We start from the raw sequence: 18,955 nt of genomic DNA, 5'->3' as shown, positions 1-18,955 counted from the left end.
TTTAATGTGAGATTTGTATAACAGGAATATATGTATGGTATATAGACTGACAATATAAATGCATAATATGGACTCAGTGTAATGTTGTTAATTCATTGTCAAGGTCGACTGTGAAATTAAGTAAATATTTGGACATTTCGTGTTGAACTTTCGACGAAGTGTAAATGACGTACTGTAAACATGCGTAAATGCACTCCTGTTAACCCGACGATGATGACACTGGGTCAGTTTGACATGAAAGTTATTTATAGATAAAGCTTTGACAGATGTATGAGATTCAGATATACATATGAACAGAGATATACGAGAAAAATGTAGTCCCAAAATCCAACATTTTATTCATGTACGAAATTTAAAGTATTCGTTAACTCTCTAATGCTAATACGACACTTTTTGAACAGACTTTTCTTTACTATTGTCGGAGGAGTTAGTTAATATTCCATTCGAGGCAATAAATTTCAAAGAGACAACTTTCTTCGTAGTAAAAATTGCTAAAAATAACTTTGTGACGTAAGCAATGATGACAGCTGCCAAATAACTGTCAAACAGCTGTCATATCTACGTCAAAAATCACCCAAATGTCAAAGAGTCAGAGAACAGTTTAAATGTAGATGTTCCGGTTTATTTTTACTGCTGTTTATATGTCTGATCAAGCGATTTCCTCTTTAACTTGGAAATTAAAAGCGATCATTCATAATATAAATGAAGTTTTCTTTCAAACCTCCAAGCGTATATGAGTAAATACAAACATATGTAGAGCAAATCATTTCTGCATGTTAATAAATAATACAAATGACTTCAATGAACTAAATACAAATACTTCTGGGCTTCGGTTATCACTTTAATGACTATTCGCTAATAAATAAATTGACAATTAACAAGCAATTTGTTATCGCACAGTTGAGTGATTGCAACCTTATATAAACGATTGCAAATAATAATCAGTTGTTGCAGAGGATACTCATATATAGTAAGAGTACTTGTATATATGTATGTGTGATCTTAACAGTCGGTGGTTTGCTTTGTGATTGCGCGATGTGTGAGTTCATTGGAAAGTGGTTGCGGCTGGCGAATGAGTTGGAGCGTAACAACGATTTGTTTTTGTGAAAACCCATTTATATTTTAGCATGGTATTGTTGCTTAAGTATATATTATTGAACTGATCGACCATAAAAAAGTGAGTGAAGACATGAAGCTTTGTAAAGTTAACGAACGCGGAAAGTATATTACAACATAATGAAAAGATATGTATGAAGGGCCGTAACTGATGAAGCAAATATATTTAATAATCGCACAAAAAAATTGTTATATAAGGACTAGTAAAAACAAGTAAGGAAGGGCTAAGTTCGGGTGTAACCGAACATTTTATACTCTCGCAATTTATTGATGTAATTTTATAAAGATAACACAATTCGACCCATATATTCGGTATAAAGTTCAATAGAATAACGAAAATCATCATAAATAGTATATGGGGACTGAGGTAATTCCTAAACCAATTCCACTCGTTTTCACCACCAAGATACAATGTATCGAAGACTATACGCTCCCTAAATTTAATATTACTTATAATTAGGTATATGGGATCTGGGGGAAGTTATGATCCGATTTTTACCATTTCAGGTACAGAGAGAAACTGTTATAAGAAAAAAATTCAGAGGGAATGAATTACATAAAAATATCGGAGGGATTTACCTATATTTTCGGTGAAAAATTACCCTTAGGCACTGAGTTCTTCATGTTCGATATCAGGGGCCTTGAAAAGTCATGGTTCGATTTTGACAATTTTTCCACATGTGATGTCACAGCTCAAATACAATATTTGTGTAATGTTTTATTCCGCTATCTTCATTTGTTCCTAATGTATATATGTATTACAAAGTGAACGAATCAAAAGAATTCAAAATTGAGTTATATGGGAAGTAGACGTAGTTGTGAACCGATTTCGCACATATTCCACCCGTGTAATCAGGGTGTCAAGAAAGTGTTATATACCGATTTCATTGAAATCTATTGAGTAGTTCTTAAGATATGGTTTTTGACCCATAAGTGGGCGACGCCACGCCCATTTTTCATTTTGTAAAAAAAATCTCAGTGCAGCTTCCTTCTGCCATTTCTTATGTTTCTGACGTTATTCGTTAGTGAGTTAACGCACTTTTAGTTGTTTTCAACCTAACCTTTGCATGGGAGGTGGGCGTGGTTATGATCCGATTTCTTTAATTTTTGGACTGTATAAGGAAAATAGAATAAACGACTGCAAAAATTTTGGTTTATATAGCTTTATTGGTTTGCGAGTTATATACAAAAAACCTATTTGGGGGCGGGGTCACGCCCACTTTTCCAAAAAAATTACATCCAAATGTGCCCCTCCCTAATGGGATCCTATGTTCCAAATTTCATAACTTTATTTATGGCTTAGTTATGACACTGTATAGGTTTTCGGTTTCCACCATTTTGTGGGCGTGGCAGTGGACCGATTTTGCCCATTTCCTCAGGGTGCCAAGGAACATGTGTTCCAAGTTTCATTAAGATATCTTAATTTTTACTCAAGTTATCGCTTGCACGGACAGACGGACGGACAGACATCCGGATTTCAAATCCACTCGTCATCCTGATCATTTATGTATATATAACCCCATATCTAACTCTTATATTTCTTGGTGACACAAACAACCGTTATGTGAACAAAACTATTATACTCTGTGCAACAGGTTGCGAGAGTATAAAAAATTATTGGGTACAAAAAGAGGCTCAACTTATGGGTTCTACGCGAGTTAACGCCAAAAAACCTCATGCACTGAGCTGCCAACTAACAATCGGATGGTTACTGCTGAGGACAAGTGGGTGACAACATCAAACGAAAATGGTCGTGGCCGAATCGCGGTGAGCCGGCGCAAACGGTAGCCAAAGCAGGAATGAGGCTCAGCAAGGCAGGAAATCAACTACAATATGATGTTCTCTTACGGGTAAACTTTCGGACATATACTATACAGTTGGACCTGAAGGAAGCAGCACCAATCCAGGTGATTCGCTAGAAGCTCTGGGAGCTTGCTTGGGAGTTTCGGAATGGAATGGATCTACCATATAATTCATATAATTCGTGGTAAGGTATGCGTGTCGTAAGAGGCGACTAAAATCCAAACATGCATAAGGCGAATGATTAGACTTTGTAATAGCTGGTACAAAGTCTCTCATCTATTCGTCCTATATATTTCTTGGCTTGAGCTAGAATTATATTACCTTTTTGATATGGCATTTCTAAGGAACTGGCTATTCCTATCAAGAAGGGCAGTTGTGTTCAAGCCCAGGGAGCTTCGCTTCTAACCTGCTCATTGGGTTGGCCCTTCGAGGAGTTTCGTGGTGGCTGTGGTTTCAAAACATAAATGCAGGCAGATGGCCTTTGGTTTCTCGGTGTGGAGTAACATGGTTAACCGTGTGCCGGGCCCAAAGCACGGCAGAGGTTTTGGATGGGCCTCGGCTCTACCACACGCCAATTGGTACTGAAGGTGCATAACAAACTCAGGGCGCTGATCAACGCATTGTATTGATCCGATGTGTTTTTGAGCACCGTGAGGTTAGGCCTTCGCAGGCAGGTACTCACGTAAATCAAACTCACTAGTTCTCTGTGACGAATGATTTTGCTGGTAAAAAATACAACTCAAAAGAAGCTTGTGAAAATCAACTGTCCAAGTTTTTTGCCAATATGGAAGAGTATTTCTATGTTATTGAAATTATAAAATTACTCAGAAATGCTAAATAACACCGTTATTTAATGCAAAAAATATAATATAATAATTGTAAACATATTTTTAGAAATAATCTACTGATAATACACTTAATATTCATTAATCCCATACGAACAATGATGAACTTTGACACTCATAATTTCACCACAGTAATAGTACATACGTATACATTGAATAACTAACACAAAGTAGTTTTTAAAATCAAAAAAAAAAAAAATAGAAAAGCAAAAAATAAGTTCAAAAGGCTTAAAAAAGCTGTGTATTAGAAGATTCTATGAATGAAATCTACTACACTGTTTAATTAGCATTTGCACACAAATCAATTATCAACATTTATTATTTACTACACAGATGCGATTTTAAACAAATATTTATGAAGAGACAAGCAACTATAACACAAGCAAACAGCTGGCACATACGATTCATCGATTAGTCATACCATAATTACAGCATTTAGTAAATATGTACATATATACACCGGCATATAAACGCAAATAGTTCCTATATGAAAACAAAATGAATATACCACAGATTGTTAATAATATAGTGCTTGGCACATCAGCGCACATTATATATATGTAAACACATACATAAGCTTATTTACATATGCAAGAAAATCTCAGAGCATGTGAGGAAAAGATTCCGGCAAAATACTATAAATAACGTATACCCCAGGATGTCCGCTCAGATAGGTGGGCATGTACATCTACATGTACATATGTAAGTATTTATATATAGAGCATATCTTTGTGCAGTGAAACAGATAATTTTGTCATGCCATCATCTCTTATATACACAAAACTTTTCCAAGAAAATGCAGCAGTAAATAGTTTGAGATTGCATTCTAGTTGGCTATAAGTGCATATGTAGTATATATTAGGCTTATGAATGTTGCAGATTTATTGCAATTAGTCATATAACGAGTAGTAAAAGTAGCTGAGGTATTAGTAATAAGTATTGCCGAACAATTAATCCAACGCCAAATCACTTCAAAAATATTTTTTAAAAGCCTCGCATAGGTATATTAACATATTTTATAGGTATTTATGGAAAATAGGAAAAAATCTTGTTTTAATTAATGAGAAGATTTTCATTCTTTCCACATTAGTTGCACTTACATGGTCATTCAACTTTCGAAAGAAATAGAAAAAAATGCTGAGTCATATACATTGGACATTAATAGCTAAAAATAATTGGTATATACTTTGTAAGTTATTTCCAGCATTTATTCGGAATAAACGGCATCCAATAAAGAGAAAATGAAATAAAAATGTTTTAAATTTAAGAGCAGGCCAGCAAATTGTGAAGTGTTTTAAAAATATATTAAATTATTTTCTTAATTTTTTTTTAATTTGAAGCCAATATTGTAAATAATAATAGCTGGACAAGTATTTCCAGTGAAATTGTTAATTATTAACCTGTACGATCATAAACATTTTTAGTTTGATTTAATACTATTTTTTTAGAAATATAATTGAAGTATTATTTATAAAAAGGTGGCAACAATGCTAAAAAGTTTTTCTCAATTGGATACCCGTTTTGGCATGTCTCTGTGATATAGTATGTAAGTACATTGACGATGTGTTCAAAAAATAACGGGAATTGTAAAATTTTAAATTTCATGGGATCTGATATACATGCATCAGAGGAAGGACCTCTCCGAGCCGTTCGATACCAAACGAGGTTTCAGACAAGGTGACTCACTATCATGTAACTTACAATTGGAACCGAAAATGTAAATCTTCCATAAAAGTGTACAAATGCTGGCGTACGCCAATTAAATCGATAGCATTGGAACCAACAACCACGCCTTTAGTTCTACTTTTTCCAGACTGAAGAAGAAAGCGAAGCGTATGGGTGTGGTGGTCAATGAGTACAAGACGAAGTAACTCCTATCATCAAACAAACAGTCAGCGACTTCGCGTCTTGGCTCCCACGTCACTGTTGACAGTCATAACTTTGAAGTTGTAGATAATTTCGTATACCTAGGAACCAGCATCAACACCGATAATAATGTCAGCCTTGAAATCCAACGCAGAATCACTCTTGCCAACAGGTGCTACTATGGACTGAGTAGGCAATCCTCTCCTCAGTCCTTTCTCGGCGAACCAAAATCAAACCCTACAAGTCGCTTATCATTCCCGTCCTGCTTTATGGTGCAGAAGACGGTGTTAACATCCGATAAGACGGCACTGGGAATTTTCGAGAGAAAGGTTTTGCGCAAGGTTTATGGTCCCTTAAACATTGGCAACGGCGAAAACCGCAGACGATGGAACGATGAGCTGTATGAGTTATTCGTCGATATTGACATAGTTCAGCGAATTAAAAGACAGCGGCTACGCTGGCTAGGTTATGTTGTTTGAATGGATGAAGGTGCTCCAGCTTTGAAAGTATTTGATGGAATACTCAAGAAAACTCCGTTGGAAAGACCAGGTAGAGAAGGACCTAGCAACACTTAGGATTTCCAAGAAGAAGAAGATATACATATGTATGTAGATACATGTTTCGACGATTGTAAGAAATGTTGGCCTAAGTCCATAATATCGAATTGGGACTATTTCAAATGCGACAACATTAATGTAGGCGACTTAATAATTTTCTTTTTGAAATTGACTTTTTCCAAATCTTTTAAATGTTAGACTCAACCTTTGTACTTTACTTATCCACAAATTGAAGTCATTATTCTACAATATCCAAAACTTTTTCAAAATTTTCAGTACCTGGTATGTGTGAACAATCAATTTCAAATATTCTAGGAATGTTTTTTTAGTTTTTTTTCAGCAAAAGTTGGTTTGCAATAAATTCGAATGTTGAGTGTGTATATATGTTTATTCATTCAAACAATAAAGCTTTTTGATTAAATTTATTGCGGTTAAATTTAATAAACGATAACAAATTGAGGGATTTCATATGGTCACATTTGTGCATATGTATGTAGGTGAGTACTCACATATGTACTTTTACGTCAAACTTGAAATTTTCATTCTCAATTCTCCACGGCGTATTTATTCATAGCTATGGCAATAAATGCATAGCGAATTGTACTTAAATGGTGAATAGTAATAGAGATATCGGTGTAGACATTAGTATTCAAAACACAATTTAAAGTCTAAGAGGAAATAGAAAATAAATTCACATTCTACTATACAATGTATGTATATATAAGTGTATGTGTTAAAACACTGTCATTTAATGCCCAAATGAATAAAAATATATAAATTTAGACCCATCGAGAGCCTAACATTATCCAAAAATTTTGTTTTATATATTTGAAATGTGAATTCATTTCGTCTAAAATCATGCTCGTAATACCCTTATCGTGTAATATCGTTTAATGGTAGCACTGTTCCCACGAGTGTCGGTAATATGCAATCGATACACAACCGGCTCTATATATAATCGGCCATACGAGGCGTGTTAAAAAAATAACGGGAATTGTAAAAATGTTCAAAATATTTGGAAAATGTTTTTCCGCCATTACAACAACAACAACAACAGCTATAACATTTTCCAGTACCACAGCCTCTCTTTGGGGTAAGCCGGAAATTATGGTTCAATATTTTAACCACAAAAATTCTATAAAAATTATTATTTCAAATTGATTCAAGATTTTCCCAAACAAACCCACTAAATTATATTAGTCATGCGTACAACAACAAAGCAACATTTGCACTCATTTTAATTTGCAAATGCAATTCAATTTTTCTTATTCATAAATATATTTATACATATGTATGTAAGTGTATCGCTGCAAATGTGTTTGTGTGTGTGTGTGTGTGTAGTGCAATTCATATTTGGTAAGGTTGTAATGTCGGTACAAACGCATGTCTGTCCATTTATAAATAAAACCACATACATACATAAGCATATATGTAATGTGTAAATAACAACACGTACTCTTGACCAGCTGAGTGTGCATTTAATCAGCCGATATTCTGTATACATATGTACATATACATATATACTTATACATTTGAATATTTGGGTGTATGACTGCTTATACAGCACTCTTTCACTCATTATATTGCCTCATAAACGTGATCAAAGTATTAATTTCATGGTGTTGCTTGTGAACAGAATATTGCGTTGAAAATTAGTGGTAATAAAAATTATTATTGAAATAATTCTATTGTAGAGATTTTGAAAAAAAAAAAAAAATTTAAATTCATGAAAATTATTTACCTTAAGGCAGTAGTCTGCTTTACAGGTTTCAAAAAATGGAATTTTTTGTTTTGTTTTAAATCTCTTTCAAAACTATCCAAGAATATGTCTTTAAAATTCCAGAGGCCAATTCGATATATTTTCGAAGCTAGAGCAGAAGAAAAGAAACTTATAAATATTAAAAAAAATTTGGTTCGACTGTTTCAGATGATTTCAAAAAAAAAAATGCTAAAAAAACGCTCTTTTTCGGCTTCTAAAGCAGACTTAATTTAGATACGTAAAATTAAAAAAAAAAAATTCTGAAATCCGGATCCATTAAAAATTTAAATTCTTCCTAGTGAAATTCTTGAAGTGAAATTCAAGCAAATTTACTTTCAATCCGATATTTTGTGTACTGAATTTCGATTTTACTTTTCAATTTTCACATTTTTTTTTAATTTTCACTTTCACTCGGTTGCAGAACCTGCCTGATTATGTGCACTTCATATTTATAAATAATTCCACTGTTTCTTCGTGGATCGCTTTACTGCCAACCAGATTTTTGTTCAAAATTATTGAAAAAAAAAAACTATTTAGAAATTGGAAACTGGCAAATCATAGGTAAAATATAGTAAATAAAGATTTAAGATGTTTTAAATACACGAATTGCATAATTTAAGTCCGAAATAATCTCCTTTTCTCTGGTCTAGTCCATACAATATATCATATTAGACGCAAAAAAAAAAGAAAGCACTGAAATTTCACAGGATTTTTTAAATGTTTCTCAAAAAAAACTTTGATTAAAATCAAATTTTTGAAACTATGTCTTGCTTTAATTTAAAATGTGAGTACAAGTATTATGGTTCTTTTGTGTCTAATAAAGTGTCATAATCGTCACTATACCGAACAAATTGTTTATCTAATCTTTGCTGAAAAATGTATGTATATTGGGGCTTCACCACCATTATAAACGGTTGTGGGATTTTTTGTATGCTTCTATTTTTATCGTTCTATACTCTAGTCTTTGTTGAGTTTTATTAGGATTTTTATGCACATCTTTTCTTTTTTCTGTGTTTTTATAAAATTTCAATATTAATATTAGCTAATTTTTATTATAAATAAGGTTATGTCATCAATAAAAGATGACCGATAACAATAAATATCGAACACGATTGCCAATCGTTAAAGTTCTAATTATGATTATTGTACAGCACTAAAAAAATTTGATAAATTTTTCGCTTTCTTCCAGATGAAAATGATTCCGAACTTCAAGAACTGTTCTCAGGATAACGCATGATCGAGACATCAGAACTCAAGATGAGAACATAATTAGATCGATATGATGCGAAGAGTATTTGATTTAATGACGTATCAAACCTACCTAGTCTACATGATATTAAAGTATTTAAAACTGAAATATATATATTTTTTTTTAATTTTATGACTCAACTTATCTGAACTACTCGAACAGCCTGACATTGGAAAGTATTTGTCGTTTGCAGTCGTGTTTCATAACCGGCGTCTAACGTATCAGTTCTACGTGTTCTGGTTCGTTATAAACTAAATAAAATTTCTTCACTTTTTTTAACTAGCATGCATTTAATCATTTGATCAGCTATGGCATTTTCATCTAAAAAATATATGAATGGACTCACTATATTTGCTTTATAAATCTGTAAACATTAACTCACTGATTATATCATACCAAAGGCATGCCTATTTATTTACTCTACTTTCGCTTATCTCAGCACACTGTGCTGCAGGAGAAAACAGACAAAGTGTAATGAATTCTTGTAAACACAATGAACAAGTCAGACAGTCAGCAGCGGGAGTAGTGACAAAATGCCTGCAGAAAGCAGCCAATGAAATGCTGGATTAAAAAACACATATTTTTATCTAGACAAATATACACAATAAATAAAAAATAAATAAATAATGCATACACAATGCACGTAACGGCGAGTCTGAGTACATTAGTGCGACGACGGTGTCAGGTTACGGTTCTTAATGACTGATAAAAAAAGTTTAATGTCAATATAAATATGTATAAAAGTATATAAAGAAGTAGATGCAAGATTGATTGCAGAAGGAAAGGATTTTTTCAAACTTAACACTTGAAATGCTACAACTTATTAATAACACCGATAAAGTATTGAATCTCTGTGTGAAATGGCAGTGAAAAAGATTTGATAAACATACTTTTCTCATTGCGCACTGTCCATATACTCTTGTTAAGGACTTCAAAATCAATTTTTTTAAACACTATAGCGCCCAAATACTAAAATGCTTGCCTACAATTAGGCGCATAATGCAAAACGAGTAATTTAGCTAAGGTTTACACCTAATATTGCGTTAAAAGTAATATAAAATTATAATAAAATATAATTTTTATTTTAATTACATAAAAGTAATATAAAATATAATAATAAATAATTTAAAAAAATTTGAAAATAAAACAAAGGACCCCCTAATTTATAGAGATCAACAGATTACTTTACAATCGACCATATATTGTCTACCTGGCCGCATTTTCTAAAATTATTTGGGTTTTTTTTTTACAATAAGAAAAAAATAATTTTCTGGCGATACAGCCTCTCTTGGTTAAATCTGGAAAGTATTATTGTACACCGTAACCACTGAAATTCTATAAAAAAAATTGTATTAAAGCTAATTCAACATGTTTCTATCAAATATTATTAGTCATAAAATGTCAAATTATATGAAAGAATATAAACAAAACAACTGAAACACTTGTAGCAAAAAATACGATAATTTTTTTTTAATATAATTTATTCATATAATTGTTTTTGTTTTTTTGTTTTTTATTATAATTTTTTAAACATATTAATGATTCATATAAATTATAAATATATTGATGATTCATATAATTGAAATTAATGCAAAAAAAAAGTTATTGTATTTTTAAATTTTGGTTTTTATTATTATTTTTTTTTATATTATTATTTTTTTATTATTTAATTTTTGATATCATTATTTTATTTAATATCATTATGATTATTGTTTGTTGTTTTCCTTTTATACATTTTATTACTTTTGAGTTTAATTTAATTTCATAACTTAAGATTTATTTTCATAAATCTGGTACACACCTCTCATTCATTTATTTAAGCTGCATGTGAATGTCCGCAGGATAAACAGATAATGAGATGCCACAGTGAGTGTGATTGTCATATTAATCCGCTTGTTTACCACATGCACATGTTGAAATGTACATACATAGTAAATGTTATCACTTGTTGTGGATATGACGAGTGATATTCAAATAAATATATATTTACATATATACACTCATATGCATATACATATACACCTAAAGACATATATACACTCCTACAAATAAAATACCCAGTATATGCACCGCATGGACATCAGTAAAATGAGAAGGTGCTGATTCAAGTTCTCCGCTGCGCTTTTAGTTGGGTTGGTAATCACGAGCTTTTGTTATGCAAATAAAGATTTCAAAATAATGCTGAGCATGACAACAACAGCACAAGTAATTATTTGTGCAACAAAGAACGATAACAGATGGATATTAACGTGTACATATGTATGTATGTACATATACGTAAGTAGTCACGAAAGAGTAATGTGCCATTGTCACGGGATGGTGAGTATTAAATTTTACTTTTTTTTAACTTTTTCACAAATATACAATATGAAAAAAGTATCGTGCGATTTAAAACGAAAAAGTAATTTTGCACATGAAATTCCAACAGACCATCCAAAACAGACCTGCCTGCTGTGTATCTTTTCCAGCTAGTTCTAATGTCAAAACATATCTAAATAAACATATGACAAGCACATGTAACATTGAGCGTCGCCCGCGGTAAATGCATGACATTTATGTCAACATCTGCGGCTTGCTGGATTTTCCAATGTATGTTGAACTGCAGCGACTAATTGCAGACTAGAGTACTGTGCAGAGTTGTAAAAATACAGATATATGAAAATATTAGAATTTAAAGTTTGCATGACTCGAAATTATATTTTTTTATAAATATTATGGAACATGAATTGAAAATAAAGAAATACAGTTGAACTTCCATAACTCAAATTACCATAATCCACAAAAAAACCTCGAGTTTTAGAGACTTCCAAGTTACGGCAGATAATTTGTATGAAATTTGACATCTATTGTCAATTCAAGAGTTCGAGTTATGGAGAGCTTCGAGTTATGGAAGTGCAACTGTATTTAATTTCAACTGTATACAATTATATATTTAATTGTGCGAGATAAAAGAGCTTAACTGTATAATTCTCTACGCGATGTTGTATCGCAGAAAAAAATTAACAACAATTGCAACAAATTTTTAACAAAAAATTAAAAAAATATATAACTTCTCATAAAAAAATATTTTTTTTATGAAGCCGCCTCAAATAAAACAAATATGATTAACAAGCTTGTGATAAATATTGCAAATATATATACATATATATTTTATATAACATTGTGTGTAATCGCAACCGCCACCGCAGAACTTAGCAGATTGCGGTTAATAAAATAATTACGTTTTTTGAAATAGAACTAATCACAATTTGAAGTGTGCCGGGAGTGTGTTTTGTGCGCTAATGATAATCCATACGTATGTGGACACATATTATATATATGAAGTAAGTATGTATATTGCGAATTTCAAACAAGTCCGAGTGTGTATAAGAAGCAACTTAACTAAATCTATATTTAAGCGCATGCAGTGTGACTAAAATTAAAATCAGCAATTCTAAAAATGAATTTAATCATTTAAAGAATTTCTAATGCACTAATACACAAATACTTATACATAAGCACTATTGCATTTATAATGTGTAATATACACTTGCCGACGCACTACTGCTGTTATAAACAGAATTGTGAATATTAATTTTTCTCAATGTCAGGATTTTCCAAAGTGTCAGTTTCATGTAGAGCACAGGCTATGTGTATTATGAGAAAGAGACAAGAATGCATTGTGGAGCTTATGCATGACATTGCATGTAATTTGCATTGTATTTCGCAGCGTCAGCAAGAAACTTTGTCTTCTGCCATCATATGCACACAATTACAATGTTTAGAAGCACAAAAATAGACTATTTCCATATTAAAACACTAGAAATCAGGCACAATGCACTTTGCCGGCAATGCACATGTTCTAAGCGACTGTATGTAGCTGAGAACTGTCAGTTTTATAATGCCATGGAAAATGGAACTGGCAATAATATGATAATTTAATATTTTCACTGCACTTTATTGCACTTTTTTGAAATACAAAAATTTCAATAAAATAATTCAAGTGGACGTATATAACTTTTTTTTAACACTTATACAAAATTTTGCTTAACTTTTGCTCACAACTGTATATACCGCACATACAACATGTAACTTAATTCAGTGCACAACACTGCAGTTTCCATTATCATTAGTAAATAAACACAAGTATCTATCTAGTACATAGAATTGATTCAAGGAAGTGAGCACAGTGGCAGTCACTTACTGTGGCAGACGATTGTTGCAGACAAGATTGAAAGTCAGCGTCATGTAGCAGACGAGCTGCCGACTGCGGGCACCACTCTTAAATGATAAACTAGTATTTCCAGTTCTCAATGCATTATAAAATCACATAAACATACATACATACATTTGTATAGACACTCGTCCTTCTCTCCTCAATGCCGCAAGCATTTGAACACTCCCTAAGCGCTTGATGGAAATGTTCTTTTAAATAAAAACTATGCGGGCAGACACAATCAATTAAAAGCAGCGGCCGCATGGGCGGTTTGGGAGGGGTGTTTGTTTATTTAATTGTATGTACAATACACCGACATATCAACATACGTGTTTACGTACCAACTTGTGGCTACGGCATACAGCATCTTTATTGTAGAATTTATTGTGTTGGTTTCTTGCTGGCATGAGAAAAACAAGGAAAAACTCACATGTGTTTAGTATTAGGAATGTTTATGAAAATATATTAAAAATAATGATATTTGGAAATTTTTTTTAAGATGAGGTAATTTTGAAAAATTATGAACATATAAATTATAGATAATTCATCAATAACATACATTTTTAATTTTTGAAGGATAATTGCTTTTTTTCATAGTCTTGCTTTACATATTCACCAAAAACAATAAATTATTTCAAACAAAAACTAAATAAATATGTGCATTTTACACTTCACTCGAAAAAAGAAAAAAAAAAACGCGCACAGAACTAATCTTTCAGTTATTTGAAGACAATATTCTTTTTAGATCCCTTATAGGCTTAATTTTGACAGCACCATGACATAGAATGCATTCAAAACGTATAGATAACCGCACGTACCACACTCACTGTAATTACGTCTCGGTCCCCTTGATAATTTGCCCTATTTTAAGGTCATTACATACACATATACATGTATATACATATGTGGTAATTTCATATATATGATAATACATATGTAATGTAAATGCATGTGTATACGTTTATTATTGTCGTGCTTCTAAGCGAAAAGCAAAAGATATAGCACAGACCAACAAACACATGATAAAACCGCTTGTACCAGATAAACACACAGACACACAAATGAACAACGTAATTTAACAAATAAAAGCAAAGAAAAACACTAACTAAAGAAATCCAAATAGAATAAAACGAAGAAGCAAAATGGAGAAAATATTTTGTTAACGTATGGAAAAAGTGGAATGGCGAAAGCGATTTTTTTAATTGAATGAGCTAGCAACTACCTAAAGCGCAAACGGTGGAGCGCTGGATAACTCTTTTGCGAAACAAATAACTTGATTGTTGTTCGTAGTTGAGCAAGGAGACTGAGAATTGCAAATTCTTTTTCGCTTTTAACAAAGATAAGTAACTACTTATCGTTATAAACAAGATACTTACCGTCACTGCATAGCACAAGAAATTATTGTGCAAAATATTGAATACACTTAGCACTGCTTTAATTGTTTATATAAAAATATCTTTTGTAATTTGTATTAAACTTTTTCTTCTTTTTTTTCTGCTTTCTCTTTGTAACTTTTAACCACTTTTCACCAATCTTTTTATTGAACTATTAGTAATTTCGCATTATTTTTATACATTACAGCATCAACGCAGATTTCTTCTGCGGTTAAAAAAGCAAATAAGACGATGCAACAGACACTAAACCGGTTTACAATAGTTTTTTATTTCTTTTATAGAATTCCAACCAGAAAAAAGGAATAAACACAAACCAATTCAATTAAATCGTATTATAACTATACATATTTTTTCACAACACATTTTAGCTATTAGTAACTATGTATATTAACATGAAGCCACAATCACTGCTCAATACGCAATTAATTAATGATTAATTTGGGCAACGGAATTTACCAATCTTTTGTATTTATTTTATCGTTGTTTTCGCACAATTACAAGTATAGTTGTGTTACTTCGCGCACTCAAATTGAAATTAAATAAATTATTTGCATTTTTTTACCTTTTGAGCAATGCGAAATATTTAACAACATTTACTCAACCGACCAAAGAATAAACTGAAATTACATTGAATTGTCCTATTTGACATCACTGTCAATTTTACTTTTTGGTTTCCTTTTCCCAACTTCGTAAGTGATGCCATATTTAATTTTGTTACGGAAAATATCAAAAGTTTAATTCAAACAATGGTTTGCATGCAAATAAAAATAAATAAATATTATTTAGTTTAACATTTATGCTATTTTACACAAGAAATAATAAACTTTCACTTTTTATTTACTAAAATTAATTTTAAATAACTTGTTTTAACTATGTGTCGACAACACGACTTATACCGTCGTGTATACCACCCTTAATAGAACATCTTCACTTCGAATTTCGAAGTTAGAAAGAATGTAAATGTGGCGGCTGAGAGGTAAACAAAGATTTGGCTTAGAAACAATTTTCATATAATAAAGCCAAGTAAGCACTTTGCCGGTGATGTAAAGTGCAGTGATAAAGTCTTACGAAATATAGTTAATATTAGAAATGGCGTCCGTTAAACTAAGTAGTAACGGCAGCAAATCATCAACGGATTCTGATAATCCTCCCGAATTGCGAATTCTTTGCTTTGATCTTACCTACTATAACCGGACCACGCAATTTCTGTTGAGCTGTGCAGGCGTTTTTGTGCTTTACCTTATATATGGGTATCTGCAGGAACTGATTTTTACGGTGGAAGGCTTTAAACCGTATGGATGGTTTCTCACGCTTGTACAATTCGGCTATTACATATGTTTCGGTGTAATCGAACGTGATTTAGAGACTAGACGCAGAATTAAACTACTGCCAGGAGGTACTGTTGAAACTTCAGAGCGTCGTATACCAATGCGTACTTATTTTCTGCTTGCCGCGCTAACACTCGGCACCATGGGACTGTCTAATTCTAGTCTGGGCTATCTGAACTATCCCACACAGGTTATATTTAAGTGTTGCAAATTGATACCCGTCTTGGTGGGCAGCATTTTGATACAAGGCAAACGTTATGGACCACTTGATTTTGCTGCCGCCTTCGCTATGTGCATTGGATTGGCTTGGTTTACACTAGCCGATTCGCAAGTCTCACCGAATTTCGATCTCACTGGTGTCGCTATGATATCAGCAGCACTGCTTTGTGATGCCGCTATAGGAAATGTACAGGAGAAGGCTATGCGTGAACATCATGCGCCATCAAGCGAAGTTGTGCTCTATTCGTATGGTTTGGGTTTTATTTACCTATTCGTTATACTGATGGTGACCGGTAATTTCTTTAGCGGTTTCGCCTTTTGTCTTGAAGTGAGTTTCAGTGTTATTTACTCTACATATGTATATTTATAAAATACAATTTAATCCTTTTTTATTGCAGCACATGTTGGAAACTTTCGGCTATGGCTTCTTCTTCAGTTTATCAGGTTATCTGGGCATACAGTTTGTGTTGGCTTTAGTGCGTAGCAGTGGTGCGCCAGTGGCTGCCACCGTAACGACAGCAAGGAAGGCAGTCACGATTGCATTATCGTTTGTTTTCTTCAGCAAACCATTTACTTGGCAGTAAGTTATACAATTTTTAATTTCAAACAATTGCAATTTTCTTACAAACGTTATTCTACTTGCAGATATCTGTGGTCGGGCTTAATTGTGGTGCTGGGCATATATTTAAATGTCTACAGCAAAAAGAACAAAATGACTATGCGTGATTTTCAACAGAAATTCAAGTATGCGCTTAACGCCTTCCGTATTTTCGAGCGTTCTACAAGCCGCAAGTTCTTAGTAGAAGTTTAAACGTATGAAAATTTACATATATATCTTGTACTTCAAAAAGTACTTGAATTTAGTAAATTTGTAAATGTTCGTTACTATTATGATACCAAAATTAGAGTAGCTCGATTTGACAACAATCACTTTTTAGTTGTAGTTTGACTATAGCGCGTAGTGAGTAATGCTAACACATTTTGTGAAGTAAAATAATATAATGAATTTAATTGATGTAGCCATATGTATATGTATGTGTGAATTAGCAACGACTAATCACCTTATTTTATTTTGGTGGTTTATTGAATTGATATAAATCCTAATTATGTATGAATGTACCATTTTTCTTATAGATGTAGACTACAGTGTGTAAAAATAAAAACAAAAATAAATTTAAAAATTTAAATCTATTTATTCTATGATAAAAATGAAATGCCATCAGTATTGCTATTGCTCCAGATCAAATTCCATAACACGTTTGATGAAGTCCTTACGTTCCTTCGCGGACGCGATTTGACCCACCATTTCATTTAGAAAACTTTGCTGATGCCTTATTATAAATTTGTTGCAATGTATGATGGTAGCACCGACGTAGAGTGTATGGAATTTCGCACGCACATCACCGATCTGTAATTAAGTTAAGTATTCGTTTTGAATTGCTACAATTTTAAGTTAGTTCTTTCACATACCATCGTTATTAATGGAAGCGTGCTCGTCACCGTGCGATGTGAACGGTGTAGACAACGTATTATGGCAATTTTCGTGCGTTCATTACAATATTTTACACGAAAACCATGCTCCATAGTACCACGTCCATAATCACCGTAGTACTTTTTCACATTCTGTAGTACGCATTTAGCCAGCACGGCATCGTCGATTTTCAATACATTCGTAGCTGCTTGAGGCACTATACGCACAACTATATAACTGAAAATTTATAATTATTAAAAGGTTTGTAATTTATTTATTATTTAGTCTTTAATTATTTACCGATTTTTAATTCGCACCATTTTTGTTGGCGTATCACGCTGCTTTGTTGATTTTCGAACATAAACATAAAACAGCTGTTCGTAGTTAGGTAGTGCGGGTTGCCAGATGCTAAAATAAAAGTAGCTTGCGTAAAATGGAATGTGAATTTAAAAAATGCCGCACTTACTAATACATTGAAAAATATTAGCTTCTGGACTGTAGAATAATTTGTGTTTGCTGGGTAGTCTATATATAATACAACACGGTTCAACAATAAAATTAAAATATTTGAAATTAGTTCCTATAGTTATTAAAATGTGCACAATGAGCTCAAAACAATGGGTTAAAACACTGCAGTGGTCTCGAAGACTACCCGCTAAACTAAATTGGAGGTAACACAAAGAATCCCATGCAATTTACTTTTACGTTACGTTTGAAAAGTGAATTGCCTTGATCACAATTTGTATGCACATATGTGCGGAGCTTCATCTAGAATTGATTCCTCCATTGAAAGCAGCTCTCCATTTGCTAGAAGAAATTGGTAATTTGTGCATGTAAGCTATATCTTTATTATTCACATATTGAAATAAAACCTCTCAATATGCTTTACACATTCCAGAGAACATTGTGGTTCAGTGTAGGTACATACAAGTGTCGGAATAATTATAATTAATCTCAGACCTTGTATTTTAGATTGTTAATGCAGTGTACAAATAGACACTTGCACATACGTCCATATCACTTGCATGGAGAGCAGCTTATAAGCTTAATAATTTCAATTTACTTACGCTCTTGTATACACTTAAATGATAGCCCTCCTACGTAGAGCAGTTGCTACCTGTACTGCGCTTGAATAAACTTTGAGCTGATTGAG

The 18,955-nt window shown here is 32.5% G+C and overlaps 3 protein-coding genes across 10 annotated transcripts in view; 1 reads left to right on the top strand and 2 right to left on the bottom strand.

Moving 5' to 3' along the window:
- LOC105212471 (protein draper) overlaps positions 1 to 15,430 on the bottom strand; it is a 37,707-nt gene extending 22,277 nt beyond the window's left edge. For 6 of the 8 annotated variants that reach the window (XM_054229975.1, XM_011184466.3, XM_011184467.3 and 3 more), the window contains exon 1: positions 14,767 to 15,340. The gene's annotated coding sequence lies outside the window, so the exon portion shown is untranslated. The other 2 variants (XM_054229976.1, XM_054229977.1) reach the window with 2 other exon arrangements.
- Positions 15,431 to 15,728: 298 nt separating this feature from the next.
- On the top strand, positions 15,729 to 17,512 carry LOC105212468 (adenosine 3'-phospho 5'-phosphosulfate transporter 2). Its single transcript, XM_011184459.3, has 3 exons — positions 15,729 to 16,659; positions 16,730 to 16,911; positions 16,977 to 17,512. Exons 1-3 carry the CDS (start codon positions 15,874 to 15,876, stop codon positions 17,140 to 17,142), a joined length of 1,134 nt encoding a protein of 377 aa, XP_011182761.1. The 5' UTR covers positions 15,729 to 15,873; the 3' UTR covers positions 17,143 to 17,512.
- Positions 17,505 to 18,210, bottom strand: Papst2 (ribonuclease P/MRP protein subunit POP5). The gene is made up of 3 exons (XM_011184458.2): positions 18,103 to 18,210; positions 17,802 to 18,039; positions 17,505 to 17,739 (listed from the first exon to the last, which is right to left on the bottom strand). The coding sequence occupies exons 1-3, from the start codon at positions 18,120 to 18,122 to the stop codon at positions 17,560 to 17,562; spliced, it is 438 nt and encodes a 145-aa protein (XP_011182760.1). The 5' UTR covers positions 18,123 to 18,210; the 3' UTR covers positions 17,505 to 17,559.
- Positions 18,211 to 18,955: the final 745 nt, after the last annotated feature.

Source organism: Zeugodacus cucurbitae, chromosome 4 (assembly GCF_028554725.1).
Source record: "Zeugodacus cucurbitae isolate PBARC_wt_2022May chromosome 4, idZeuCucr1.2, whole genome shotgun sequence".
NCBI lineage: Eukaryota > Metazoa > Arthropoda > Insecta > Diptera > Tephritidae > Zeugodacus > Zeugodacus cucurbitae.
This window is presented reverse-complemented; position numbering and strand designations above follow the sequence as displayed.

Excerpts from the sequence above, each read along its gene's own strand:
- LOC105212468 (XM_011184459.3), top strand. The coding sequence starts at position 15,874 with ATGGCGTCCGTTAAACTAAGTAGTAACGGCAGCAAATCATCAACGGAT. Across the intron at positions 16,660-16,729 it reads GTTTCGCCTTTTGTCTTGAA|CACATGTTGGAAACTTTCGG; the intron begins GTGAGTTTCAGT and ends TTTTTATTGCAG. Across the intron at positions 16,912-16,976 it reads AGCAAACCATTTACTTGGCA|ATATCTGTGGTCGGGCTTAA; the intron begins GTAAGTTATACA and ends TTCTACTTGCAG.
- Papst2 (XM_011184458.2), bottom strand. The coding sequence starts at position 18,122 with ATGGTGCGAATTAAAAATCG. Across the intron at positions 18,040-18,102 it reads ATGGTGCGAATTAAAAATCG|TTATATAGTTGTGCGTATAG; the intron begins GTAAATAATTAA and ends ATAAATTTTCAG. Across the intron at positions 17,740-17,801 it reads CGCTTCCATTAATAACGATG|ATCGGTGATGTGCGTGCGAA; the intron begins GTATGTGAAAGA and ends ACTTAATTACAG.